At 41.6% G+C, this 27,279-nt stretch overlaps 1 protein-coding gene across 1 annotated transcript in view; it reads right to left on the bottom strand.

The window, feature by feature from the left end:
* shq1 (SHQ1, H/ACA ribonucleoprotein assembly factor) overlaps nt 1-26,874 on the bottom strand; it is a 48,516-nt gene extending 21,642 nt beyond the window's left edge. Inside the window, exons 1-10 of the mRNA XM_061687874.1 lie at nt 26,831-26,874; nt 26,044-26,210; nt 25,807-25,871; nt 16,258-16,386; nt 15,991-16,151; nt 15,760-15,872; nt 15,564-15,661; nt 8,525-8,682; nt 6,716-6,769; nt 5,159-5,282 (exon numbers count right to left, since the gene is read on the bottom strand). Coding sequence (XP_061543858.1) covers nt 5,159-5,282; nt 6,716-6,769; nt 8,525-8,682; nt 15,564-15,661; nt 15,760-15,872; nt 15,991-16,151; nt 16,258-16,386; nt 25,807-25,871; nt 26,044-26,186 — 1,045 coding nt within the window. The 5' untranslated portion in view covers nt 26,187-26,210; nt 26,831-26,874. The remainder of the gene's footprint in view (nt 1-5,158; nt 5,283-6,715; nt 6,770-8,524; nt 8,683-15,563; nt 15,662-15,759; nt 15,873-15,990; nt 16,152-16,257; nt 16,387-25,806; nt 25,872-26,043; nt 26,211-26,830) is intronic.
* Nucleotides 26,875-27,279: the final 405 nt, after the last annotated feature.

Here is a 27,279-nt window from a genome sequence, read left to right as displayed (position 1 = left end):
TATTACCAATTTTAGTACAGTAAGTGAGAATGTATAATAAATAGTCCAAGCTGGTTGTACACAAACATTGGTTATAAAGTAGCACTTTAGAGTGAAAGCAGCATTTCTTAAAATTATTAAACTAACTTTATTGAATGCATACCACCACATAAAGAATAAGACCAAATACATGCAAACATGGGCGTGATGGCACAGACTCTGAGACAAGTCTGGGGTGGTCATGGTGCCGGTCATTCATCCTTGCTTTCCCCTGGTTGCAATTTCTCCGTTTTTCCTCTACAGTGGGACTGAAACGGAGACCCACTGGTCCCAAAGTCAAGTACTGAAGGACCTAGCTACTATCACAGTGCAACCCCATTTTTAATGTGTATTTTAAAAATTCTACTTCAATCTTATTATGCACACAGTAGTATTTTTTATTCTGACACAATTTATGTCTTAATGACTGTAATGACATTCGCACTTTCCGAGCCGCTCATCCTCACTAGGGTCGCGGGCGTGCTGGAGCCAATCCCAGCTGACGCTGGGCAAGAGGCGGGGTACACCCTGAAATGGTCGCCAGCCAATCGCAGGGCACATATCGACAAAACAACCATTTGCACTCACATTCACAGCTAGAGTCTTCAATTCTCATACATATGTAAATGCACAGCAACCAAAAAGTGACAAATTGATGACAAAATTATTTCCATGAGGCAAATGAATGTGCATATTAGTAAGTAATTTAGATTTATTTAGTGATTGGCTGACAACCAGTCCATGGTCAACCCCGCCTCTTGCCCTAAATCAGTGGGGTTAGGCTGGAGCATCACCCACATAGATGACAGTATATTAGTGCAGTCATCAAGAGACCTTATCCATATAATAGCAAAATAGATAGATTGGCACTCATGCCCCTAATATATTTATTATTCATGCATTTACTAATGACAATATATTGGCTAAATTTAGTACAGTATGTGGCAGAGGTTTCAGACAGTACTGCAATTTCCAGATTGAGTGTGAACATGCAGTGAAGGTGCTAACAAGAAAAGGTGAGGGGAAAAGTGAGACCAGCTACTGTTTCTGTGGCTCTCCTGATCAACTTCCTATCCAACCTAATGAGGCGCAGAAATGTTAATCTGGGGTTTACAAGGCCTTCAATTTGATGTCATTTACGAGCTTTAAAATCATCACAGACCAGATAATCTTAGCCAGTATATGTTTACACTCATGTCTCATCTGACTGTGGGGGCTTAAAGATTAAGATGAGCTTTGATATAGTAAAATCAACAAGCAGTCATTGACTAATCCACATTTTTAGAATTCCGCTCCTCCAAGGACGTACAAGGGCCTCTTAAGCCATCCTTCAAAGCTTGATTTGCACCAAGGATTGAAGTGCAGCTGACTAAAATATGAATTGACATCTTGGAATACTAAAATATGAATTGACATCTTGGAATACACAACAGTTGAAATAAGTATTTAACACGTCACCATTTTTCTCATTAAATATATTTGCTGTTGACATGAAATGTTCACCAGATTATGGGAACAACCCAAGTAAACCATACATAGAAATAAAGTAGAACACATAAAATAGATATTAAAATGTGTGTAATAATATGAAATGACACAGGGAAAAAGTATTGAACACGTGAAGACTCCTCCTGTGTGGAGAAACTGGTCTCATGCATTGCTATGGTGTGATTTTGGCCCATTCCTCCACACAAGCAGTCTTCAAACCTTGAAGGTTCCGTAGGCTTTTTTTATGGACCTTGAGTTTCAGTTCTTTCCAGAGATTTTCTATGGCATTCAAGTCAGGTGATTGGCTGGGCTTTATTTTGTTTCGTTGAAACCAATTGAGTGTCCTTGGCAGTATGTTTTGGATCATTATCCTGCTGAAAGGTCCACCCCCATTTCATTTTCATAATTCCCGGAGATGGCATCAGATTTTTGTCAAGAATGTCTTGGTACATTTGCCAATTCATCCTTCCTTCAGTAATGTGAAGTTTACCAGTACCATTTGGTAAAAACAGCCCCACACCATCATGGTCCCACCTCCAAACTATTTCTCCTAATGGTGTGCATTACGGCATCCAAACAGTTCAATTTTGCTCTCATCCGACCAGATTATATTCTCCCAGTATTTAACTGGCTTGTCCAAATGTTGTTCAGCAAACTTAAAACGAGCTTTGACATGCTTCTTTTTCAGCAGTGGGGTCTTGCATGGTGAGCGTGCATACAGGCCATGGCGGCGGACTGCATTACTCACTGTTTTCCTTGTGACAGCAGTACCTGCTAATTCCAGGTCTGTTTGAAGCTTTCCACAGGTGGTCATTGGCTCTTGGACAACTCTTCTGATTATTCTTTACACTCCTCTGTCACAAATCATACGAGGAACACCTGAGCGAGGCAGATTTATGGTGGTATGATTGGCTTTCCACTTACGTATTATGGCCCCAACCATGCTCACTGGAACGTTCAGAAGTTTAGATATGCGTCTGTAACCAATGCCATCGTTATATTTTACAACAATTACTTTGCAATGGTCTTGAGACAACAATCCGCGCTTACCCATCATGAGATGTGTCTTGACTCACACCTTGGCAATGAGACCTTTTTGTAGGCCATCAATTAGGACTGACCCAGCTGATATTCATTTGCACTGACAAGGGGCTGGATTGCTGTTCGATTATTGATAGATTTTAGGTGTTGTCTTGGCTTTCCATGACTTTTTGCACATCCCTTTCTTCATGTTTTCAGTACTTTTTCCCTGTCATTACACATTTTTACACACAACTTAATTTCTGAGACCAAGCACACTGGTGTGGTAAATTTGAAAACAATATGAGACTTTCAAACATTTTCAAGCTTTTTTCATATTTATTTACAATACTGTACTGTACTAAGCGTTTTAGGCCACGAAAAAAATATATATCCATCCATCCATTTTCTACCGCTTATCCGAGGTCGGTTCAAAAAAAAAAAAAAAAGGGGACCACCACCCCAATCTGCCAATCCAGAGGCACTGTCCCCGATGTCCACGTGATGTTGCTGAGGAGTGTCAACCTGGACAGCCCCAAAACATCCAGAGCCTTTAGAAACTCCGGGCAAATCTCATCCACCCCCGGGGCCTTGCCACCAAGGAGCTTTTGAACCACCTCGGTGACCTCAACCCCAGAGATAGGAGGGCCCGCCTCAGAGAACACAGACTCTGCTTCCTCATGGGAAGGCGTGTTGGTGGAATTGAGGAGGTCTTCGTAGTATTCGCTCTACCTTCTCAAAAAAGGTAGAACGACCACAAAGTCGATCATCGAACTGCGATCTAGGGTGTCCTGGTGACAAGTGCACGTGTGGACACCCTTATGCTTGAACATGGTGTTCGTTATGGACTATCCGTGATGAGCAAAGAAGTCCAATAACAGAACACCGCTCGGGTTTTTGATCAGGGGGGCCGTTCATCCCAGTCACGCCCTTCCAGGTCTCACTGTCATTGCCTACGTGAGCATTGAAGTACCCCAGCAGAAAGATGGAGTCCCCAGCACGCCCTCCAAGGACTCCAAAAAGGGTGGGTACGCTGAACTGCTGTTTGGCGCATAGCCACAAACAACAGTCAGGACCCGTCCCCCACCCGAAGGCGGAGGGAGGCTACCCTCTTGTCCACCGGGGTAAACCCCAATGTACAGGCGCCGAGCCGGGGGCTAATAAGTATACCCACACCTGCTCGGCGCCTCTCACCGTGGGCAACTCTAGAGTGGAAGAAAGTCCAACCCCTCTCGAGAGGACTGGTACCAGAGCCCAAGCTGTGTGTGGAGGCGAGTACGACTATATCTAGTCGGAACTTCTCGACCTCACACACAAGCTTGGCTCCTTCGCTGCCAGAGAGGTGACGTTCCACGTCCCTGGAGACAACTTCTGTAGCCGGGGATTGGATCGCCAAGGTCCCTGCCCTCAGCCACTGCTCAGCTCCCACTGCATCCGACCCCTATGGCCCCTCCCACAACTGATGAGCCCAGGGGAAGGGGGACCAACGTTACCCTTTCGGGCTGTGCCCGGCCGGGCCCCATGGGTGCAGGCCCGGCCACCAGGCGCTCGCCTTCGAGCCCCACCGCCAGGCCTGGCTCCAGAGGGAGGCCCCGGTGACCCGCGTCCGGGCAAGGGAAAACTGAGTTCATAGTTTGTCGTCATCATAGGGGTCTTTGAGCCGTGCTTTGTCTGGTCCCTCACCTAGGACCTGTTTGTCATGGGTGACCCTGCCAGGGGCATAAAGCCCCAGACAACTTAGCCCCTAGGATCATTGGGACACACAAACCCCTTCACCATGATAAGGTGACGGCTTCCAGGCGGGGGGGGGGAGTGTGGAATAAAATATATTAAGAAATAAAACCTACATAACAATAATTTTGTACATTACAGTAATAAAAAAAGTGCTTCAATGTAACACACACTCTGCTATATTGGACGATTCCCGCCCTGTTAGTCTGTTCTATCATTTTATATACATATTTTAAAAAAGATAAAGAAAAAAAAAAAAAAAAAAACATACATACATTTAAAATGTGCTCTGCTGCTGTAGCAGGGACAATATGACAATTAATATCTTAAATATAAATAAATAAATAAATACAGGGGCGGCACACAGTTATGAGGACCGGGGTTCAAATCCCGGCCCTGCCTGTGTGGAGTTTGCATGTTCTCCCCATGCCTGTGTGGGTTTTCTCTGGGCACTCCGGTTTCCTCCCACATCCCAAAAGTATGCCTGGTAGGTTGATTGAAGACTCTGAATGAATTGCCCTAAGGTGTGAATGTGTGTGCGACTGGTTGTTTGTTTATATGTTCCCTTTGATTGGCTGGCGACCAGTTCAGGCTGTAGCCCGCCTCTCGCCCGAAGATAGCTGGGATAGGCTCCAGCACGCCGGCGACCGTTGTGAGGATAAAGCGGTGCAGAAAATGGATGGATAAATAAATATCTTATTAATGATCGATGGAAGCATTGGTTCACTTTTCAAACCACTCCTTTTTACACTTCTTAAATATTTTCCTTCATTTCACAAAAAATAACCACCATGGGAGACAACAATTAATTAACACCAGTTCGGGAAATTTACATTATAGCAATGTGAAATAAACCTACACATGCGTGTGAAAACCTGACGTGTTTGTAAGAAAGACTCACCTGACCGTAACACTGCAACTGTGTCAGAAATAGCAGCAGACACCATTTCAAAGTGTCGGTAGAGTGGATAGCATAAAACCCTTCGCCCAAATGACACCAGGACCTCCTGTAAAGAGCTGTATGTCTGAAAGACAGAGGACATGACACTCACAAAAGATATCCAGCACTAAATCGCATCAAGATGCGAATTGGAATAAATACTGTTTCAGCCAGACATTTTGGCTGTAGGGCTTTTCTTACTTTCATCACAGTCAGTGGTGTGCTAATTACTCTTAACAATCCCCCTCCATTTATTGAGCTGACAAAATAGGTGCTTCAAATTCCCAACTGCTGCTACACTGGCCTCTTAATTGCTGCTTGTCTTTAAACACTGCATCCACACTCAGATTGCGCCAGTAAATGTAGCAGCACCAGGAGATTATATCTCTTGTATTATTCTCTTTCATTGAGGCCTATTAAGCGTGCCCTGTGAGCTTGGACATGAGTGTCATCGGAGATCATTCTCCCCCTATGGCTTGTTTAGCAGGAGTATAAATAAGGTCTGCTGCTGCAGGCAAGGAACTCAGTCACACCAGCAGTCTACTGAGGACAAGTACCATGGAGCAAAAGGGAGGGGACACTGTGGGTGGGAGCACTGGGAGATAAGGGTAAAGATAATCATTTAATGATCCTGAAGGAAGGAAGTAAAAGGAAGGAAGGAAGTAAAAGGAAGGAAGGAAGTAATGAAGGAAGGAAGGAAGGAAGGAAAGGGAAGGGAATGAAAAATAAAGAAGGAAAGAAATGAAAACAAGAACATGGCCTGGTGTAAAGTAGGAAGGAATACAAGTGCATATAAACAGCACAGAAGGATAATGGGGTGAGGAAGTGGGGCTTGGCAAAGACTGATGAGCAGCCAGTTGGAGGCTGTTGTATACTCACTCTGGTGTCACCACAAAGGTAGAGCTAATGCCCTTCTCTGTGGTAAGTGAATTAAAAAAAAAAATTTAAAAATGTAAAAAAGAGGCTTTTTGCCTCCATGAAAAACAAAAAAAACCCCAATAACAACCAAATGTTTGAAGGGCATTAGTTAAGAAATTGAGGCAAAATGTATTTAATCTTTGATGGCAGCTACCCGATTCATGTTGTATTTGATTGAAGAACCATTAATAGGCACAAGATCAAGTACTAATTAGGTTTCTTTAAAAGGGCAATGGTATTTCTTCAAAAGGACAATGGTATTTCTTCAATTCTTGTTTTTGGTACTGCATGTTTAAAATAAAAAGTTCTATCAATCAAACAATCAACCAGGAAAGGATTTTTCATATATACAATCATCAACTGCATTGTACTAATCAGAGGTGGAGGACTCGAGTCACGTGACTTGATTCGAGCCAGACTTAAGTCGATTAGCATTACAACTAAATAATACTATATATGCAAAAGAATGTTTAAAAAAGTAAAGAGTTCTAAGAGAAATAAAAAAAAATTGTTGACGAATGAGAATGCTGTGAATGTCTCAGGAATCATACAAAAAAAGCACAGCAATTTCATTCATTGTTATTTTTGGGCAAAACGTACCTCCAACCAACAAAGCGTCCCACTGAGTTTTCTGATTGTCCACGGTGACTCCACCTGCATAAATGACAGACACCAATAATAGTACAGGAAATAAAATAAAACATCCAGCATAGTCCATCTATGATTTTACACTTGAGACTACGTGTGTCCGGGGATGCATATGTCATGGAAACAATGAGTCCCTCCCCGGCAACAATGAGCCCCTGCAACGTATCATCACGGAATACAGATACAGTAATCCTCCACTATATCACGGTTCTTGCTTCACAGTCCCGCAATTTTGCAGGTTTTTAATCACAGCGATACGGAAAATTAATGAATAAATGTACAATATTGTTGTTTTATCTACTGCTCTTGCTCTCTCTCAATATATGTTTTGGCCTGTCCTGACATTTTTTTAGGACGACATCATGACAAACGATAGTATCGATGTTTTTTTATGCCACTGATTTAATGATATCAGACTATAATAATTGAAGTACACCCTTTTTAAGAAAAAAATAACTTTTAATTCTATTTCTAACAGAAATAGAATTAAAATTTAAATAAATTTTTTTTTTTATAATAATTTTTATTAAATTTCTGACACTGTAATTTAGACCAATCAATAAACTATCTTAGATAAAAATATAATATAAAACTGACTCAGGCTCTTGTTCACAATAATTGCACTCAAACAAATATTAAACATTTAGCACAGATGTGCAAAGAGACAATGCCTTAACAGGCAATCGACATACTGTGTATTTCAGATGGATTTTGTCACTTTGAGGTTTTAAATTGTGCTGTCAGTGTTTCGGCTTTATACAAATTCGACATACCAGCTCGATGGGGTTAGCAGGATGGCTGCGTTATTCTGGCTTGAATCCTAAATGTTCTCACATCGTCGTGGTGGCGTTAGGCTTTCGAACTAATATCATTTATGCCGCTCAACTTTCTGTAACTGTGCAGCTACCGGCTCGCCGTTAGAAAACTTAGCTTTGTGTAAGCTAGCGCCCACATTTCAAAAGCACGCACGTGCGCGTACACACACAGCTACAAACACGGCCAATCCCCGCCCTTCACTATCTCTTATTGGTTTAAAAACCATGATGGGTTTCATGTGTCTGCTTACAAAAAGCAGAATTTTTTTTTTCTTTCTCAAATGGCTGTGGGGGCGTGCACTTGCACACTCTTGTTTTTTTGTTGCCACACCATTCAGAAATTTAGGTGCATGTGACCAAATTGGTCGCACTCTAGAGCCCTGACTCATCAAAAAATAATTCATACGCCGGATTTCCAGCACAATGCCGGCGTACTTTAAGCCATAGCTCTGTGTCCTAAGACACAGATTGATCTTACTTTGTGTGTCCCTGCTAAATTGTGTGTGTCTCAGATGCGGGACACACATAAAATGAGATTCCTGTTAGTCTATTCTACTTATTTAATAATACATTTTACAAAATACAATATCTCAAGTGTGCTGGAATTCACACCATATAAAAATAAAGACCACACTATAATAATTGTTCGATTTGGAAAGAATTTGGGTTCAAAGTTTTGTATGACTATATTTTGGGGGTTTAATGCTATACCTTGCCAATTGTCTTCTGCAAAGGCAAACATCTTTTTCACTTAGCTTGTGTGCACTCACCATAAAGGAGTGACAAAAATAGGCCTTGACTGAGCTCCCAGATGCACTGGTAATCTCTTAAGGCCATGAATGAAATGGAAGAGGGGTCTTCAGGATTTGAGGAAAGAACACTTTGTCAACCAAGGATAAGTGCTTCTCAGGAGGAGTTGGCTCTTCACACAAACACAGTCACTTACATTGTGCTCTCCCTCTGTAGAGCGCACTTCATAGGAGTAAGCCAGTATAATGTCCACCAGGCTGAGCCACACTTGGTAACGTGAAGTCTTATCGAGTAGGTATGATTGGTTGGTGAATTTTCTCAGCTGCTCTTTCTCCTCGTTGCTGAACAATATAACTGCATGAGAACATCACAGATCTGGCATTAAAATAGTTAATCAAATAAAATATGGACAGCATGGCGACAAACACCTGACTTAGGAAATCGTCAACAATAAGCAATTTTAAAAAGTACAATTATTTCGAAATACTGTAGATACTGTCGTGGTGTCCGTAGGGCTTTCTAAAGAAGCAGTTGCTTGGAAGTACTTTTTCATTTGAAAACCATTATTTGCCAAATATTGCCGGTTTTCCAACAAATTCATGTAAAACCTACAAATGCACGTAAAACCGAAATCAAAATGTTCGTAAACATACAAAGATAGGAATTGATCGACTTACATAACAACACATTGAATTATTCTGGTAGTGTCTTAAGAAGAAGGAAAAGGGCATTTTAAATTGAGGTCTAATTCAAAACCGGTGTAATTCAAAACCACATTCGGGACTACTGTATGTGTAGGCTAACAAGTATGCTATTGTTTTACTCTGTTTATGGGGTATGTGTCTTTTGCCGTAAAAATCGTGATGCTGCAATTGCTATGCTTTTCTTTCACTGATCTGTTGAACTGAATTGTCACATATTACAGAATGTACTGGAATTGCAAAGCATGCCCAGCGGGACATCTCATTTTGGTTACTGTGGGGGGGAGACTCATTTTGAGTGTAGAACTGTTGAGACAGATGGTTCTCTTAAGAGTCTTATTGTCTGTTTATATTTTGTGTTAGTAAATTAAAGATGTTTTTTTTTAAAGCATGGGCGGACTAAAGTGGATTACTAACAACCTGGATTAATTACATTAGATCTGCGTAAGCGTTTCACTACAGAATACATCCATGAATGCTTTTTGAGTTTGCCAAACTGAAAATGTTATTTGTGTCTAGGCACAATTTGCCTCTGGAGTCACTGTCTTCTGTGATTAACCCATGCTTCGATGACTGATTATTTCATTGTTTGGCAAACATTTGCAAGCAAAGGAACCACACTTTAACTAAAAATAAAAAACAAAATTAGACAAGCATCTCTGTTCTAATCTCTGATGTATTTATAGCAAAGTAATTGATAAATGTAGTGTAAAATAAATAATGGAATCCAACTAGAGAATATTTTATGAGAAAATGAAGAAAGGCACAAGATATACAGATATATATATATATTGCAGCCATTTGCTAAAATAATTTAAGTTCTTTTTTTTTTCAAGTCCAACATGCTCACTGAGCTTGTGATCTATGAATAAAGATTCATTTCCATTTTGCCAATGGTTGGAAGAGGTTCCAAACAATCACCCTGGAAATGTATTCAGATTATCACAAGGTATGCAAGAAACACCATATCACATGCTTACCACCAACTAGAAGTTGCTGGAAATTCAGTGCCATGATGTTTACACTCGATTGAGACAAAGTGGACGGAGGTGCAGCACAACCTTAAATTTGATGGTTGAAACAAAGCTGAATGTTTTAACTATGACAGTATCTTCAAGCACATACTGTTGATTGTTAGGTAATAGGGCGGGTTGAAATACTGTTTATTTGACTATCTCAGAGTCCTGACCTCTGTCTGATTAAAAATTCTGCCAAAAGGTTGGCTTTGAACACGTTGACGTCAGTAGAAGTTTCATGAATCAAGTCTGTTTATACATGACCAGTTTTGTTACAGAGCTACTCACATAATCTAAATGCCCTCCTAAACCTTTTGCAAAACTGCTCTCCTTTATTCATGTTGAATAGTTGGTTTTTTTTCCCCTTAAATGAAATCACCATTGCGGCACGGTGACCGACTGGTTAGAGCGTCAGCCTCGCAGTTCTGAGGACCGGGGTTCAATCCCCGGCCCCGCCTGTGTGGAGTCTAAATGTTTTCCCGTGCCTGCGTGGGTTTTCTCCGGGCATTCCGGTTTCCTCCCACATCCCAAAAACATGCATGAATTGGGAACTCTAAATTGCCCGTAGGTGTGAATGTGAGTGCGAATGGTGGTTTGTTTGTATGTGCCCTGCGATTGGCTGGCAACCAGTTCAGGGTGTACCCCGCCTCCTGCCCGATGATAGCTGGGATAGGCTCCAGCACGCCCGCGACCCTAGTGAGGAATAGCGGCTCAGAAAATGGATGGAAATCACCATTTAAAAACAGCATTTTAAGTTCACTTGGGTTGTATTCGTCTGATATTGACATTTGTATTATGGTCTTAAACATGGTTTAAGACCGTTTGCACATCTGCCTCACAGTTCTGAAATCTAGCCACGCCTGTGTGGAGTTTACATGTTCTCCCCATGCCTGCGTGGGTTTTCTCCAGGTACTCCGGTTTCCTCCCACATCCCAAAAACATGCATGGTAGGTTATAATTGGAGACTCTAAATGTGAATGTGAGTGCGAATGGGTGTTTGTTTATATGTGCCCTGCGATTGGCTGGCGAGCATTTTAGGGCGTACCCCGCCTCTCGCCCAGAGTCAGCTGTGATAGGCGCTAGCAAGCCCGTGACCCGAGTGAGGATAAGCGGTACAGAAAATGAATCAATGGATGTGGGGAAAGTATACAAAATTCTAAGAATTTGAGAAGGGGGCCAATACTTTTTCACAGCATTGTAGATGAGCAGAAAGATCTGAGCGTTGTGCAACTGTCATTGACTGTGCGTCACGCAATTTAACTTAGGTAGGCACTGCATCTTTGTTTTTGTTTTTTTTGCTCTTTATCAGACTGAAAAAAAATGTGAAAGCGCTCAGTGGCGCTATAGGCAATAAAAAAAAAATATCACAAGAAATGTAAAGCATATTGGCCAACAGAGAAATTAATCTTTAAAATGACAATGTGACGTCCCACTTTCAGATTATTTTTCTGAACAGAAAAGTTTCCCTGGATCGATTTTTTGTGTCACAATCAACCAATAAAATAGACAAAACAAAAAAACACCTTAATCAGAATTTCCCCGTTATTGTGGAAGACTCTTCTTCAATGAGAAGCTATAATCCTCTCCCTCTTTCCCCTCCTTAGTTAAAGTTAATGAGAAATAAAATATTATATTGATTTTGATTTTCCGTGACCGAAAGAACGAGATCCCGGATACAAGCGGCCGAAATGAGTTTCCTCCGCAGGGTGTCCGGACTCTCCCTTACAGATAAGGTGAGAAGCTCGGTTATCCGGGAGGATCTCAGAGTAGAGCCGTTACTCCTTCACATCGAGAGGAGCCAGATGAGGTGGCTGGGGCATCTGATTCGGATGCCTCCCTGGTGAAGTGTTCCGGGCACGTCCCACTGGGAGGAGCCCCCGGGGACGACCCAGGACACGCTGGAGAAACTACGTCTCTCGACTGGCCTGGGAACGCCTCGGGATCCCCCCGGAAGAGCTGGATGAAGTGGCTGGGGAAAGGGAAGTCTGGGCATCCCTGCTAAAGCTACTGCCCCCGCGACCCGACCTCGGATAAGCGGTAGAAGATGGATGGATATTGATTTAGTGTTTTATTTCTTTATAATATTGTGTTTTCACTTATTTCTATATTGCACTATTTTTTTTAACCATACACTGATTAAACAGAGTAAATTTAATTTTGGGGCTGGAATGGAGTAATTGCATTTCCATTAATTTAAATGGGAAAAAGTACCTCAGTTTAAGAATGTTTCAGGTTACAAACAGCGTCACGGAACCAATGAAGTTCATAACCCTAGGTGCATGCATAAGTGTGTTTGTGTATGTATGTGTGTGTGTATATAATAAATAGATAGATAGATAGATAGATAGATAGATAGATAGATAGATAGATAGATAGATAGAGAGAGAGATAGATAGAGAGAGAGATAGAGAGAGAGAGAGATCGAGAGAGAGAGAGATCAAGAGAGAGAGAGAGAGAGAGATCAACCACTCCACCAATCAGGCCTTTATGGTAGAGTGGCCAGACGGAAGCCACTTCTCACTAAAAGGCACATGGCAGCCCGCTTGGGAGTTTGCCAAAAGGCACCTTAAGGATTCTCAGACCTGCAGAAACTAAATTCTCTGGTCTGATGAAACAAAAATCGAACTTTTTGGCCTGAATTGCAAGCGTCATATCTGGAGAAGAGGAGGCACTGCTCATCACCTGGCTAACACCATTCCTATTGTCATAATGGTGGGTAAGATGACAGCTGCCAAAGAGAACTCAGACTAGGCCGTCGATTCATCTTCCAACATGATAATGACGCAAAACACACAGCCAAGATGACAAAGGAGTGGCTTCAGGAGCAGCCTAGCAGCCTGTGAATGTCCTTGAGTGGCCCAGCCAGAACCCAGACTTGAATCCAATCGAACATCTCTGGAAAGACCTAAAAATGGCTGTCCACTACGCTGCCCATCCAACCTGACTGAGAGACATACCCAAGAAGACTTGAGACTGTGATTGCTGCCAAAGTTGCTTCAACAAAATATTAAGCCAAGGATGTGAATACCTATTATGTTTAAATGTTTACATACATTTAAATTTGCACAACCGTCTGAAAATATGTTTTTACTACATATATAAAATATGTAGCAAAATGTGGAATACTTTCCAGTGGCACTGTGTATATGTACACATAAATGTAGAAACACTAAAATATATTTAAAGTTAAAATAATTATTTTGTTCATCCAAGAACGAAGAATCCAAGAATATTTTTCCAATAAAAAATAATTGAAAGATCATTATTATGTACTGATTACTGAGTACTTGCATTCCTGAACAGAAAAAAAATGACTTCTCAGAAAAGCCCAGTGAGTCACTTCATATTTGGGTACAAAAAGGTAAATGCATTCTTTTTTTAAGTTGTAAACATCCGGATAGATTTACTCTCTTAATCACCATCATGCATGGTTATTTGTCTCCAATATGGAACGCATTAATTAAAATGGGCATTAACTCACAGCATATAAGGTCTTCAGCTGACGGGAAATTAATTTTCCAACTAATTCCTTCAGTTAGAGACGCAGTCTGTCTCCTCAGCGCTCACCACAGGTCCAGATGGCCTAATAGCATCTGCTAAATATGCTTCGTCAAAAATACTGCTGAGGGATCCAAAACAATCCTCTGATTTAATAAATGAGGTTCAAAATATGACCTTGGAAGGCCAAATATGGCTAGTGTAAATGCAAACACTGTGGTAATTTTGAGCCAACAACTATGTACTTTTAATCTTAAAATTAGGTTGCGCAGTGGTCGCCCTAAATGTGGTCAAAGGTCAGTTTTCCAATTGGCATCTCAATCTAGCCATAACAAGCTTCAGTAGGTAGTGAGAGTCCGAGTTGTCAGGTCCATTTAGTTTGCAGCAAGTGGCGAATGAATACAGACCTCCAGTGGACAGCTGGGGCCTGTCAGTGTGATGGCCCTGACACTGGAGAGCACAAAGGACTCACTTTCTACTTCATTAGCACTTGTGTCCACATCCATCTGTCAGGTGACATGCATCAGCCATAGCTCGACGTCACGTCTGCTTGTTTTTGTTAGCATTAGCAGCTAGCTTTGTGAGCAATCACGTAAATACTTACACGGCGGCCAGCCGTGCGCTGTCTGGGCTTCCTGTTCATTACAGTCTGGTTTAGTCAGTGTAGTGTTCTCAAGAATCAGTCTTGTTTTTCTTTTTTGAGTCACTTTATTTACCAATCGAAAAGCACACAGCTAGCATCTATTCGACACGAAACTACATTCTTGATTCTTCTTCACCGCTTTCTGACGTATTTTTACATAGTGGCCCCTCGTGTTGGAACAGAGATACCACAGTTGGATAAAATTGTTAGTTTATAACAAGATTGCAAACTTGTGTTCCCTTTTTTGAACTGCCCTATGTTTTTGAAATGTTTGTAGACAAGAAAATGCAGTTTCCTGCTATATGCACAATGTGAATTTGAAGAAAAATGCTGCTGATTATCTAAAAGAGCAAACCAATTGGTCTTTCATTAGTAAGTGAAATGTCTCATTTTCTCATCTATTCATAATTGCCTCTTTAACGAAGCAAAACTATATTTTATTCTTGTACCTGATTATTACGATAGAATTGTCAGTATCATATTCGACAACTGCAGCACTACTGAATGCAAATTCTTATTTGTGAAGGGTCTGTTTAATATCACTTCAGAAATAAAGTGAGAAAAAATAAGTCATAGCATAGCATTTTCATAGAATAACTTAAAACGTACTATCGATTGGCTTTGAAGGTGCAAACATTTTGATCACCCCCGTAGTTTTCTTTTGAAAGTTCAATGCACTTGTTTATCAAAAAAATAATAATAAATAAATATGGATTGTAAAATATTAAATACATAAATGCAGTATATAATACATATATATTAATTAAATATATAAATATCCATCCATCCATTTTCTTTACCGCTTATCCTCACTCGGCTGCTGGAGCCTATCCCAGCTATCTTCGGGCGGGAGGCGAGGTACACCCTGAACTGGTCGCCAGCCAATCGCAGGGCACATGGAAACAAACAACCATTCGCACTCACATTCACACCTATGGGCAATTTAGAGTCTTCAATCAACCTAGCGCGCATGTTTGTAGGATGTGGGAGGAAACCGGAGTACCCGTAGAAAACCCACACAGGCACGGGGAGAACATCCAAACTCCACACAGTCTTCAGAACCGTGAGGCAGATATGCTAACCAGTTGCTCACCGTGCCGCCCAGGTCCCTCATGATACTCAAAATGGATCATGACTGACACAGTTATAGAGGCAATCAGTACTTTCTCAAGTGTAGTTCTTACAACAGTATTAAACAAGAGGCTATACTAGAGGCTTCTCACATACCACACAACTAACCTCAAAGTTTCTGCTGACCTAATCGCGAATAGCACACCTAACGGATGACTTACTTGCAACATAATTTATATAAAATGGAATGTTTGAATCACATTTTTATCAATTATAGTATACCGGCATAAATTATGACAAACATACCAGGCTCTTCTTCCTGCTCTGGTGAACGACAAAGCTTTGTCCACCAAGATCTGAATTTCAGTAGTCTCTTTATCTCAGCGTCTTCAAACAAATCAGCTCTGCAACGATAAGAAATACTTCAGCAGTAGCCGAGAGGGAAGGAAAAAAAAAAAAAAAAAAAAAAAAAAGTTTGGATCTTTGTCTTTGCTAAACTCACAGGTAATGATCAGGGGAGAAGGCCGAAGCCTCCGCATGCATCCGCGCTTGCCTCCTTTCAGCTATTGTTGTTCTGTCTGGGTTTTTGACATCTATCACATCACTGAGTTCTTCCTGTGAGAACACAGTGGGGACAAAAAAACTGTGGCATTACTAATTTAAGATAAATAGCTGTAATCATCTTTGAATGATCTGTGCAAAGGACGTAAAGGGTGTTAATCATTCGTTTTACCTGTAATCTGGCAAACACTCCATATCTCTGATTGCCAAAGCCGTATTTCTGCAGGTCACTTAGCCCCTCTTCAGACCTCTCGACATAAACTTCCTGCTCAACTTGCCAGTCAAAATCCTCCTCATCCTCTGCTTCATCATTGTCCACACTTTCACTGCAATCTTTTAAAATAAAACAACAAACATTAATTCATGAGTAATAGCTATCTATTTTTAATCATCATTGCAAGTAAATGAGCACAGACTGCTGATGATGTATTGGAATTACCTGGGTTGATGTCCTGTAGCAGAGGCTTTGCTGAGCGGGACCCTCTGGGAGCAAGGAGACTTGTCAGCATCTGGAGGCCTTCAAAGTGCTCTCCAGCGATTTCTTTGGGGATCTGCACAGTGAAGAGACCTGCAGTTGGACAGGACATACAGCTGTTTATTAGTGCTATGAACACAGTCCTGAATCTATCTTTGTGGATATAGTGTGCATATTTTCTGAATTGTAAACAGTAAAACATTCTACTGTATAAAAGGAATGTGGATGACTTAACGTCCCAAATAAAAATAAATAGCTGCTCGTTATAAGTCCACACAAGGACACTCATTAAAGGATATTTATGAGCAGATGTATTTAGACACAGCATGTCAACTAGGGCCATGCTGACAGACGCCCAAAGTGGTGTCAGCGTCAATGAGGCAGATGTCTCCATAAAGACTTCATTACAACTGATTATATGAAAGTCAATGGCAGATCAAAGTGCTAGACAGTACTGCATAGAGATAGACATAGAAAACATATTATTTGTAACATTTTTGTAATATCATGACTTCAAAAGTCAAGAGGCCTTTGGTTATGAGAACTTCGCAAAAAGTTGCTAAAAGAAATTCAACTTCTCTATCACTAATTATAGAAATTACAGTGCACAGTACAGTAGCTAAAATCTAAATTACCCATTAAATTCCCTATGGTAGCGATGAACACAACACAGTATAGAGCCATTTAGTGTCTTCAATGATGACAAACGTGTCATATGATTTAAAGAGATTAAATGGAGAAATTTTTAGTTGGGTCTGCCCACCCGTCAATTGTTAAATTAAACAACCAGGTAAATCTATATCTTCCAATTTATGAAAATATGCCTGTGGATAAGCCGCTCTGAATTTCTGCCTCACTGTTACCAAACAGTGTGGCTAATTAACATGGCAAACACCCCTGCACTTAGTTTCCCAGCCAATATATGAATTGGCAGTGAAGCTGGCCGATGATCCACTGTAATGTCAAAGCTAAACTGTATGAGGCGCTGCAGTGTTAGCACAAATTAGCATTAGCCAAGAAGTTTATTTCATTTGTACTCATAATCTCTCAATGGGAAAATCAATTTACACTATTGAACGTTTAGTGTGCAGTCAATAATACAGTTATGCTGGGTTCACATGGAGACTTTTTTTGTCATTCCGGTTGAAATCATTCCAACTGAAGATCTCTGGTCAACTGTTTACATGTGGCATGATATATTCCAATTGAGTGTATACATGTGAACTACATTTAATCGGAAAAGCCATGTGACAAGCACATATCGTCGTAAAGGTCACGTCATTTATCGAGATGGAGGTATATTTAGCCCAGTAGTTGGAATTGTTTTTACACTTTTATTAAAACCACTTGAAAAAAAATCAAGTTACAGGTAATAAAAGAACAACATATCCGTAGCATAGGAGCTCTGGTTGGAAGCCGCCATATTTACGTGCATAAAAGATGATGTCACCGTGCATTTACGTCAAGACAGAGCATGTGCAAATGGAGCGCTTCCTGGGTTCATTCCAATTGATCGTTTACATGACGGAAATTTACTTCTGATCGGTTTGGTAAAAGGAATATTCCTCCCCTGTGAAATCGAATGAAATTCCATTAAGACTTGGCCTGTTTATTCCAATTGAGGTGTTTAAGAGACCATTTTCATTCCGTTTTAAACCCATTATAATCGGAATAAAAGTCTCCATGTAAACCCCCTTTAAGTGTCCCATTCACATATCCTGTTTCGAGCCTCAATGAAATTAGGCTGTTTTGAGGAAGTGGTGTAGTCTCATGAAAATAAGGCACACTCACACACACATCCCTTGGGGGACCAAAGCTGTCGTTACCAAGACAACTAGAAGCAGTGCTTGTGGGGTAGCTACTTATTGAGCCTAATCTCTAAAAAAGTGAGTGTGCTGGCATTGAAAAAAATGGCTATTAAAATTTGATTATTTTAGTAGGTCTGTCAGGCCATGTCGCAGCCATTTTATCTTCTCTGAGGAGAGGCTCACTGTAGTGCTGAGACAAATTGCGCTGAGGCTTTGAAGAGTGTCTCGAGAAATCTAGGAAGTCATTGATAAAGTGCGTATCGAAGCGTGATTAGGTATATAGGCAAATGACGACGTATGAAGCCTCGTTGTTTTCAGAAGTGGTACATGTTGATGCGATTCATGAACAGAAAAGAAAAAAGTAGAATGGATCCTTGGAAATTTTGCATGTTAGCTGTCCAGTTGGAGCATGGCCAACTTCCTGTGACAAAAACGATTATTTAATCATGGAGTCTGCTAAAAAAAATAGAAAAAAAAGCAATCCCATGTATGGCAACGCTCTGAGTAGATTTCGCCAAATAAGATATCACATATATACCTGTATGTCGTGAAATATGTTACTGCTATAATTCATAAGCTTCTTGTATTCCAATTCCAGGTTTTTGTTGTTCTCCAGTTTGGTAATGGAGCTATGATCACATTTTGTAAAGTTTTTTTCTTCTCAGGAAACAAACTGGTTTGCTTTAGAAATGCACTGACACCTCACCAAAACAAACTCTGGAAACATTGTCTGTATAATCAAAATCAGGATCAGAATCATCTTTATTTGCCAAGTATGTCAAAAACAGCCAAGGTATTTGTATCCGGAAGTTGGAGCCACTCTAGTACGACAGCAAACAGTCAATTGACAGAGAATACCTTTGAGACATAAAGACATTGAAAAAAACAGTCACTGAGCAATAAAAGGTTGCTAGTAATCTGGTTATGCCGGTACAATTTATTCATTCATTTATTTATTTTTTCATGAGAATTGTCCTCTAGCAATTAGAGCAGTTTGAAATGACTAATAGAACAATAGTCCGGTGCAATGAACATTGTGCATTGTGCGCCGAGACTTCAAGAAATGTATGCAGTTTAAAGTGATTAGAAGTGCAATAATCTGGGACAATGTCGATTGTGCAAATGTTGCAGATGCTACTCAAGCACATGAGTGGCCAGTATTGGTCAACAACATATATGCAAATAGTGCAGTGTGGGGAAACTACTACAGTGAGTGCACGGGTAATGTATAATAGGCCCGACAGAAATGTGACAACAATTGTAAGTTAACTGTTTAAGAAGTTAATGGCAAGAGGGACGAAGCTTTTTGAATGTCTGATTGTTTTAGTTTGGATTCTTCGGTAGCACCTACCTGAGAAGGAGCTGGAAGAGGATGGTAACCAGGATGTGGAGGGTCCAAGAGGATTTTGCATGCTCTTGTCTTAGTTCTGGCAGTGTGCAAGTCCTCAAGGGTGGGTAGGGGAGTACTGACAATCTTTTCAGCAGTTTTGATTGATTGTCCGTTGCGGTCGGGGTTTGTCCTTTTTTGTAGCAACACCAAACCAGAGTGTGATGGAAGAACACAGGACTGATTCGATGACTGCTGTGTATAACTGCCTCAACAGCTCCTGTGGCCAGGCAGGACTTCCTCAGAAGCCGCAGGAAGTACATCCACCTTTTTGAGGATGGAGTTGATGTTGATCTCCCACTTCAGGTCCTGAGAGACTGTAATTCTCAGGAACCTGAAGGTCTTGACAGTTGACACAGCGTAGTTGGACAGCGTGAGGGGCAGCTGGCAAAGGATGCATCCTGAAGTCCACGATCATCTCTACAGTCTTGAGCGTGTTCAGCTACAGGTTGTATCGGCCGCACCACAGCTCCAGATGCTCCATTTCCTGTCTATACGTAGACTCATCACGGTCTTTGATGAGGCAGAGTGTTGAAGTGCCGTCGTTTGTGCAGAGCGAGAAGAGAGGACACAACCTTGCGGCGCCCCGGTGCGTGTAGATGAGGTGGCCTCCCCGAGCCTCACCTGCTGTGTCCTGCCTGTTAGGAAGCTGTAAATCCACTGGCAGATGGCAGGCGAGACGCTGAGCTGGAGAAGCTTGGAGGAGAGGAGTTTGGGGAAGATGGTGTTGAACACAGAGCTGAAGTCCACGAACAGGATCCTCGCGTAAGTCCCCACACCGTCAAGGTATTCTTGGAAAAAGTGCAGTTCCATGTTGACTGCATTATCTGCAGACCGGTTTGCTCGGTAGGCAAAGTGCAGGGGGTCAATCAGGGGACCTGCGACACTCTTGAGGTGGTCCAGCACGAGGTGTCAAAGGACTTCATGACCACAGATGTCAAGGCGACAGGCCTGTAGTCATTCAAACCCGAGACTGCAGGTTTCTTGGGGACTGGGATGATGGTGGAGTGTTTGAAACAGGATGGTACTTCGCAAAGTTCCAGAGATCTCTTGAAGATCTGTGTGAAGACTGGCACTGACCTGGCCCACGCAGACTTTGAGGCAGGATGGGGACACAAGGTCTGGGCCTGCCACTTTGTTAATCTTTTGTTGTTTGAAGATGCGTCTCACATCCTATCCGTGGACGGTCAACGCAGAAGTCAGAGGTGTGATGAAAAATAGCGACTCTGAATGCAGGCTGCAGTGTGTGCTGCCGTGACATCCGTGCACCATTTTTCAAATCCCGCCGCCTTTTGTTTTCCCCCCATAACTCCCTGATGCGGTCTGCCTGGTGAAGAAGGAAGCCGGGAAGCATTACGGCGCCATCGGGGACAGCCTCACAAAACGAAGTCTCCGTATAGCACAGGGCGGCGAAATGTCTGAAGTCTTAATGGTCTTTGTCAGGAGATGAAGCTCGTCCATTTTGTTGGGTAGAGAGCGTAGATTTTCAAGGTGGATCGACGGGAACGGCAATCTGTATCCTCTCTTGCAGAGCTTCACTTGGATGCCGGTGCGCTTCCCCGTATGTCACCTCCATCTCCATGCTCCATAGACCGCAAACGCCCCCGGTCAGTAACTCGGGAAAAAAATTAGCGGATTTGCGAAAGTTGGTGTAAGAAAATACGGGGTAGGCTCCCAGATGTGTAGCAAGTCTTCCCTTGTGTAAGTGTGTCGCGTAATGTCTCCAAAGACAAACGAAAAACACAAAAACATAGACAGTACTAGACAGAACGTAACCGCGGCGTTCACACGGGTAGGCGCCATCTTGGAGCTGAAGTTTAAGTTTAATAAATTAAAATTAAATGTAAAAAAATAATTAATACTCCCTTAAAGCTATAATCCGAGATGTTTGGCGCCCCCTACAGCTGGAATTCAGCATTAAAACAAAGCGGTCCGTCGTTTCGATATGACGAAGGCTGTGCCGAGTCCAACTGTCCCCGTCTCCCCCTCTCCCACCCCATTGCGGGTGAATATACACAAACGTAGTGTATAATAGAGCTGTGGAAACCAACGAGGGAAATAAAACGGCTGAGAGAAACTGTCAATAGTTCAATATTCAGCGTACAAATATGTTCTCTAACTACTGCTGTGTTACAGTACCCGTCAATGTGGAGACATACAGTGGGTACAGAAAGTATTCAGACCCCCTTAAAATGTTCATTCTGTTATATTGCAGCCATTTAAAATCATTCAAGTTCATTTTCCCTCATTAAAAAGGTACACACAGCACCCCATATTGACAGGAAAAAAAACGGAACTGTTGAAATTTTTGCAGATTTATTAAAAACGAAAAACTGAAATATCACACACCCATAAGTATTCAGACCCTTTGCTGTGACACTCATATATTTAACTCGGGTGCTGTCCATTTTGTACTGATCATCCTTGAGATAGGTTCTACACCTTCATTGGAGTCCAGCTGTGTTTGATTATACTGATTGGACTTAAATAGGAAAGCCACACACCTGTCCATATAAGACCTTACAGCTCACAGTGCATATCAGAGCAAATGAGAATCATGAGGTCAAAGGAACTGCCTGGAGAGCTCAGAGATAGAATTGTGGCAAGGCACAGATCTGGTCAAGGTTAGAAAAAAAATCTCTGCTGCACTTAAGGTTCCTCAGAGCACAGTGGCCTCCATAATCCTTAAATGGAAGACGTTTGTAATGACCAGAACCCTTCCTAGAGCTGGCCGTCCGGCCAAAGTGAGCAATCGGGGGAGAAGAGCCTTGGTGAGCGAGGTAAAGAAGAACCCAACGATCACTGTGGCTGAGCTCCAGAGAAGCAGTCGGGAGATGGGAGAAAGTTATAGAAAGGCAACCATCACTGCAGCCCTCCACCAGTCGGGGCTTAATGGCAGAGTGGTCCGACGGAAGTCTCTCCGCAGTGCAAGACAGTTGAAAGCCCCCATGGAGTTTGCTAAAAAAATAAAAACCTGAAGGACTCCAAGATGGTGAGAAATAAGATTCTCTCATCTGATGAGACCAAGATAGAACTTTTTGGCCTTAATTCGGTGTGGTCTGTGTGGAGAAAAACAGAAACTGCTCATCACCAGTCCAATACAGTCCCAACAGTGAAGCATAGTGGTGTCAGCATCATGCTGTGGGGGTGTTTGTCAGCTTCAGGGACAGGTCGACTAGTTGCAATCGAAGGAAAGATGAATGCGGCCAAGTACAGGGATATCCTGGACGAAAACCTTCTCCAGAGTGCTCAGGACCTCAGAATGGGCCTAAGGTTCATCTTCCAACAAGACAATGACCCGAAGCACACAGCTAAAATAATGAAGGAGTGGCTTCAGAACAACTCTGTGACTGTTCTTGAATGGCCCAGCCAGAGCCCTGACTTAAACCCAATTGAGCATCTCTGGAGAGACCTGGCTGTGAATGGCTGTCCACCAACGTTCACCATCCAACTTGACAGTACTGGAGAGGTGCTGCAAGGAGGAATGGCACACGATCCCCAAATCCAGGTGTAAAAAATATTGTTGCCTCATTCCCAAAAAGACTCACTGGCTGTATTAGCTCAAAAGGGTGCTTCTACGAAATACTGAGCAAAGGGTGCTGTGTGTACATTAATGATTTTTGCAAATGGCTCCAATATAACAAAGAGTGCAACATTTAAAGGGGTCTGAATACTTTCCGTACCCACTGTATCTTTTTGTGGTTTAACGGAGGTTTTTCGCCTGTTGTCCTGCTCTTATTCCTCTCTTTCCATTTCGATCATGCTTTTCGTGTCACGTCTCCGGACCACAGCTGTATGTCAGCGCCGATCGCTGTCCGTACTAGGCAGATTCAGGAAATTGCGGCAGGTGGCTGGGAGAACCTCTCCACGTCATGACAGGCGGTGAAGCGGCAACAACCTTACAACTAGCCTTTACACGATCAGGATTTTTGGGGCCGATCACAGAGTTAAAAAAAACGATAACCGATCACCGATCCGATAACAAGATGGAGCAATGTGTCTATTTAAATTCATTTCCTGTATAAACTTGAGTACTGTATCCTGAGTATCTTCAAAAGCATTCTTTAGAGTCTAGTCAGGTCATGTATTCTAATCAGTCAGGTCAAACCAACATTACAACATGACAGAAATAATTAGCCTTTACACGATCAGGATTTTTGGGGCCGATCAGCAAATTACAAAAAATGATAACCGATCAGAGGAGCCAGATGAGGTGGCTGGGGCATCTGATTAGGATGCCTCCCGGACGCCTCCCTGGTGAGGTGTTCTGGGCATGTCCCACCAGGAGGAGACCCAGGACACGACCCAGGACACACTGGAGAGACTATGTCTTTCGGTTGGCCTGGGAACGCCTCGGGATCCCTCCGGAAGAGCTGGATGAATTGACTGGGGAGAGGGGAGTCTGGGTGTCCCTGCTAAAGCTACTGCCCCCGCTGACCCGACCTCGGATAAGCAGTAGAAAATGGATAGATGGATGGATGGATAACCGATCCGATCACAAGATGGAGGAATGTGTCTATTTAAATAACCTGTTCATTTACTGTATATACTTTTGTACTTAATTGCTCAAAAAATGATGTTTACAATAAATAATGTATCTTTGTTTCTCTATTTATGCCAGTGAGGCATAGTGACAGACAGAACAAATGAATGGTCTTCTATTAGATGGCAGGAAGTAAATACAGTAATTAATGTATCCACTTTTTGTGACATTTTTGTTTGTTGGTGTGCCGTGAGATTTTTCGATTGTAAAATATGTTCCTTGGCTCCATAGGTGTTGGAAATCACTGCTCTAGTCAGATCGTGCATTCTAATCATGTCAAGTCAAACCAACATTACATGACAGAAATAATGGGAGCTAACTTACTATAATTAAATTACTTTATTTTTAATTAAATTACTTCATCCACACCGAAACGTTAGAGCATGATTCGACAGAACGGCAGGATGTTTACGTCCAACCATTCGTGATATCACTAGCTTGCTAGGCTACATAACATTTTATTGCCTGCTTGCGAGCCGTATTGAATTAAAAGTACGGGAACATACCTCAAGCAACCCTTAAACGAACATCCTCTCCTGTCCTGAGCACTGGTGACCACCAACACGTTTTTCCCCATTTTGTCCTTATAATACAGTCGCTGCAATCCACTATTGTTGTCGTCGCCACGGTAACGAGTGTATCCGGTCGCATTTGTGTTGACAAGATAAAGCCCAATGATCGTAAAAAACGGGATGCGGTGGTATCGGAATACAAGATTTTATTGCAGTAGTCTGACAGTGCAATAGTGACAGCAAATTTGTCTTGTTGTCTGACATTACGTGTTGCCTGTCTCCGACGTGTTCTCTGTCCCACACCGCCGACATATTTTGTTTTTTTATTTTTTTTTAAAATAACTTCATTGGCCGTCAGATATTTACAGTACTATGTCAAAAGACACGCGACAAGGCTAAAAATAAACTAGCTTTTGGATTCAAATATACTGTGCGACACGGAGTTAATGTCTTTTGCAGAGCCGATCAATGACATCATTGATCGGATCGGCGAATTATGACATTAAAGCCAATCAGCATAAAATGCTAAATATCGGCCGATACCGATCAGTGCGATCAAATCGGTGTAAAGTCTAGTTACAACACTCAAAGTTATCGTGGATAAAAGTTGGAAACCAACATCGCTGAGTCACTAGCAAGTTAACTTACATACACACGTTAAAAGAAATGAGATTGGGATCAACAAATGCAATAAAAACATATCAGTGAGAACAAGAGGAGTGTTGGGTCGTGACCACCCACACCGCTGCTGGGAGAGGTGAATGTTGCTCATTTACGGCCATTTTAATTGATGTTTTCGTTTCCACAGTAATTATTGTATGACTATTATATGTTACAGAAATGAAAAGAATATTTTTAGTGAGTTTTACAATTACGCTCCAACATGGCTGTTCATGCTCAAAATGGTGCTTCTCCTAAATACTGAGCAAAGGGTCTGAATTCTTATGGCTGTGTGATATTTCAGTTTTTATTTTTTAATAAATGTGCAAAAATTTCAACAATTCCGTTTTTTTCTGTCAAAAATAAACTGAAATGATTTTAGCAAATGGATACAATATAACAAAGAGTGAAATTTTTAAGGGGGTCTGAATACTTTCCCTACCCACTGTGTGTGTGTGTGTATATATATATATATATATTTCACAGGGTGTCAACAAGGGGGGGAAAAGTCAGCAAAACCTTGGTTGTGTAAATACTCCAGTAAAACATGCTATTATTATTCACTTAAACTGAAGCTTTTCAGGGATTTGTGTTATTAAATACCTTTATCAATGTCGAATGAGGCCTTTTCTCTTCCATCTTCCACTACCCTACCTGGCAGCGTTAACCTAGAGTTAAAATGACACTGATGGTTATCATGTAATTCTTCTTATGCTACTAAATTTATAGAGAAATGGAGACATTTTAAGATCAATAAAATGCGATTACACCCCTATAATTCAAAACAGATTTCTTCAGATGTTCACCGTCATATACATTCAAGAATGCTGATCAACTCACCTAAGAAAGTACGGTTTGGCATAGAATTTGACATCTGTGCCATCGATATAGAGGTCAAACTCTGACGTTCTGGTGTAGGGAACACGGACCGAGAGGATCAGGTACTCAGGATTCTGACTCACGTCAAATGCAGGCGTTATCATTGTGAATATTTTTGTGACGAGGAACTGCAGGAGCAAGGGACAGGAAGAATGATTTCAACACAGGCTTGAGACCTGCTGACTATCGTGCGCCCCTGTGTGGTTGAGTCATTTAATCTCATGGTCTGTTCAATGTCTTGTGAAACTATCGACAACAAATACCCAAATAATCGTCATTATATTTGGTTGTATGGCTGTATTTACTATAGAAATCAATTCTGAATTCATTGATATTTAAGACTTTGACACGCTACTTCATGAATACAAGTTGAGCACGTTACACCCATAACACTGATACAATATTGAATATTGAGCAGATATCACCGATTTACAGGGATACATGCACACCGAATTCAACAAAATATCCTTAAAATTAATGCGACTATAGCGCTGTGTCGTTAAGTGAAATCCTTTGCTATTCATCTCCTTGGCAAACTACACTTGACCATTTTTCAATGGGAGTTTTGTTTACTCTGACCACGTTGACGCGAGTGCGAGGAAATCTTGCCGAACACAACCGAATTACTCTACAAATTACAAACATTGCTCTTGTTTCATTCCGTGCAGTAGCAGTGACCAAGTTTTACGAACTCATTGCCATGAACATACAATACAGTTCAACGCTGAAAACGCGACGCTGCACTCACCAGAAACCTCACACAGAGACGTTCGATGAAGCAGCCATGTTTTACCGTAATGCACCGTAAACACGATCAGTAAAATATAGTTATGTGTCGGTTTTCTTTTATCCATCCATCCTTTTTTAACGCTTATCCTCACTAGGGTCGCGCTGTATTTTTCATTTTTGACATCCTTTTATTTGACGACTTAGCTTGCCACCTTTGTATTTTTATTGAGCTTTATTTTTCACTCCTCCATGCAATCTTGCTTTTTCATCACTTAAAAGTAGATATATTACAAATATTTTCAAAATGGTTACATGCTAAACAGAAAAAGCATGAAACCGAGATCAGTTTGATCGGTTGAAAACTGAGAAAGTTATTAATGGTGAAATTTCATAAATGAGGGAAAATTAACATTTGGCTGCTCACTCAGAGAGAGAACCTCAAAATCATCATTTCCGCCACCTCCAGCT

The sequence above is a fragment of the Phycodurus eques genome, chromosome 10 (assembly GCF_024500275.1).
Source record: "Phycodurus eques isolate BA_2022a chromosome 10, UOR_Pequ_1.1, whole genome shotgun sequence".
NCBI lineage: Eukaryota > Metazoa > Chordata > Actinopteri > Syngnathiformes > Syngnathidae > Phycodurus > Phycodurus eques.
Note: the sequence above shows the minus strand (reverse complement) of the source record. Positions and strands in the feature narration are given on the sequence as shown.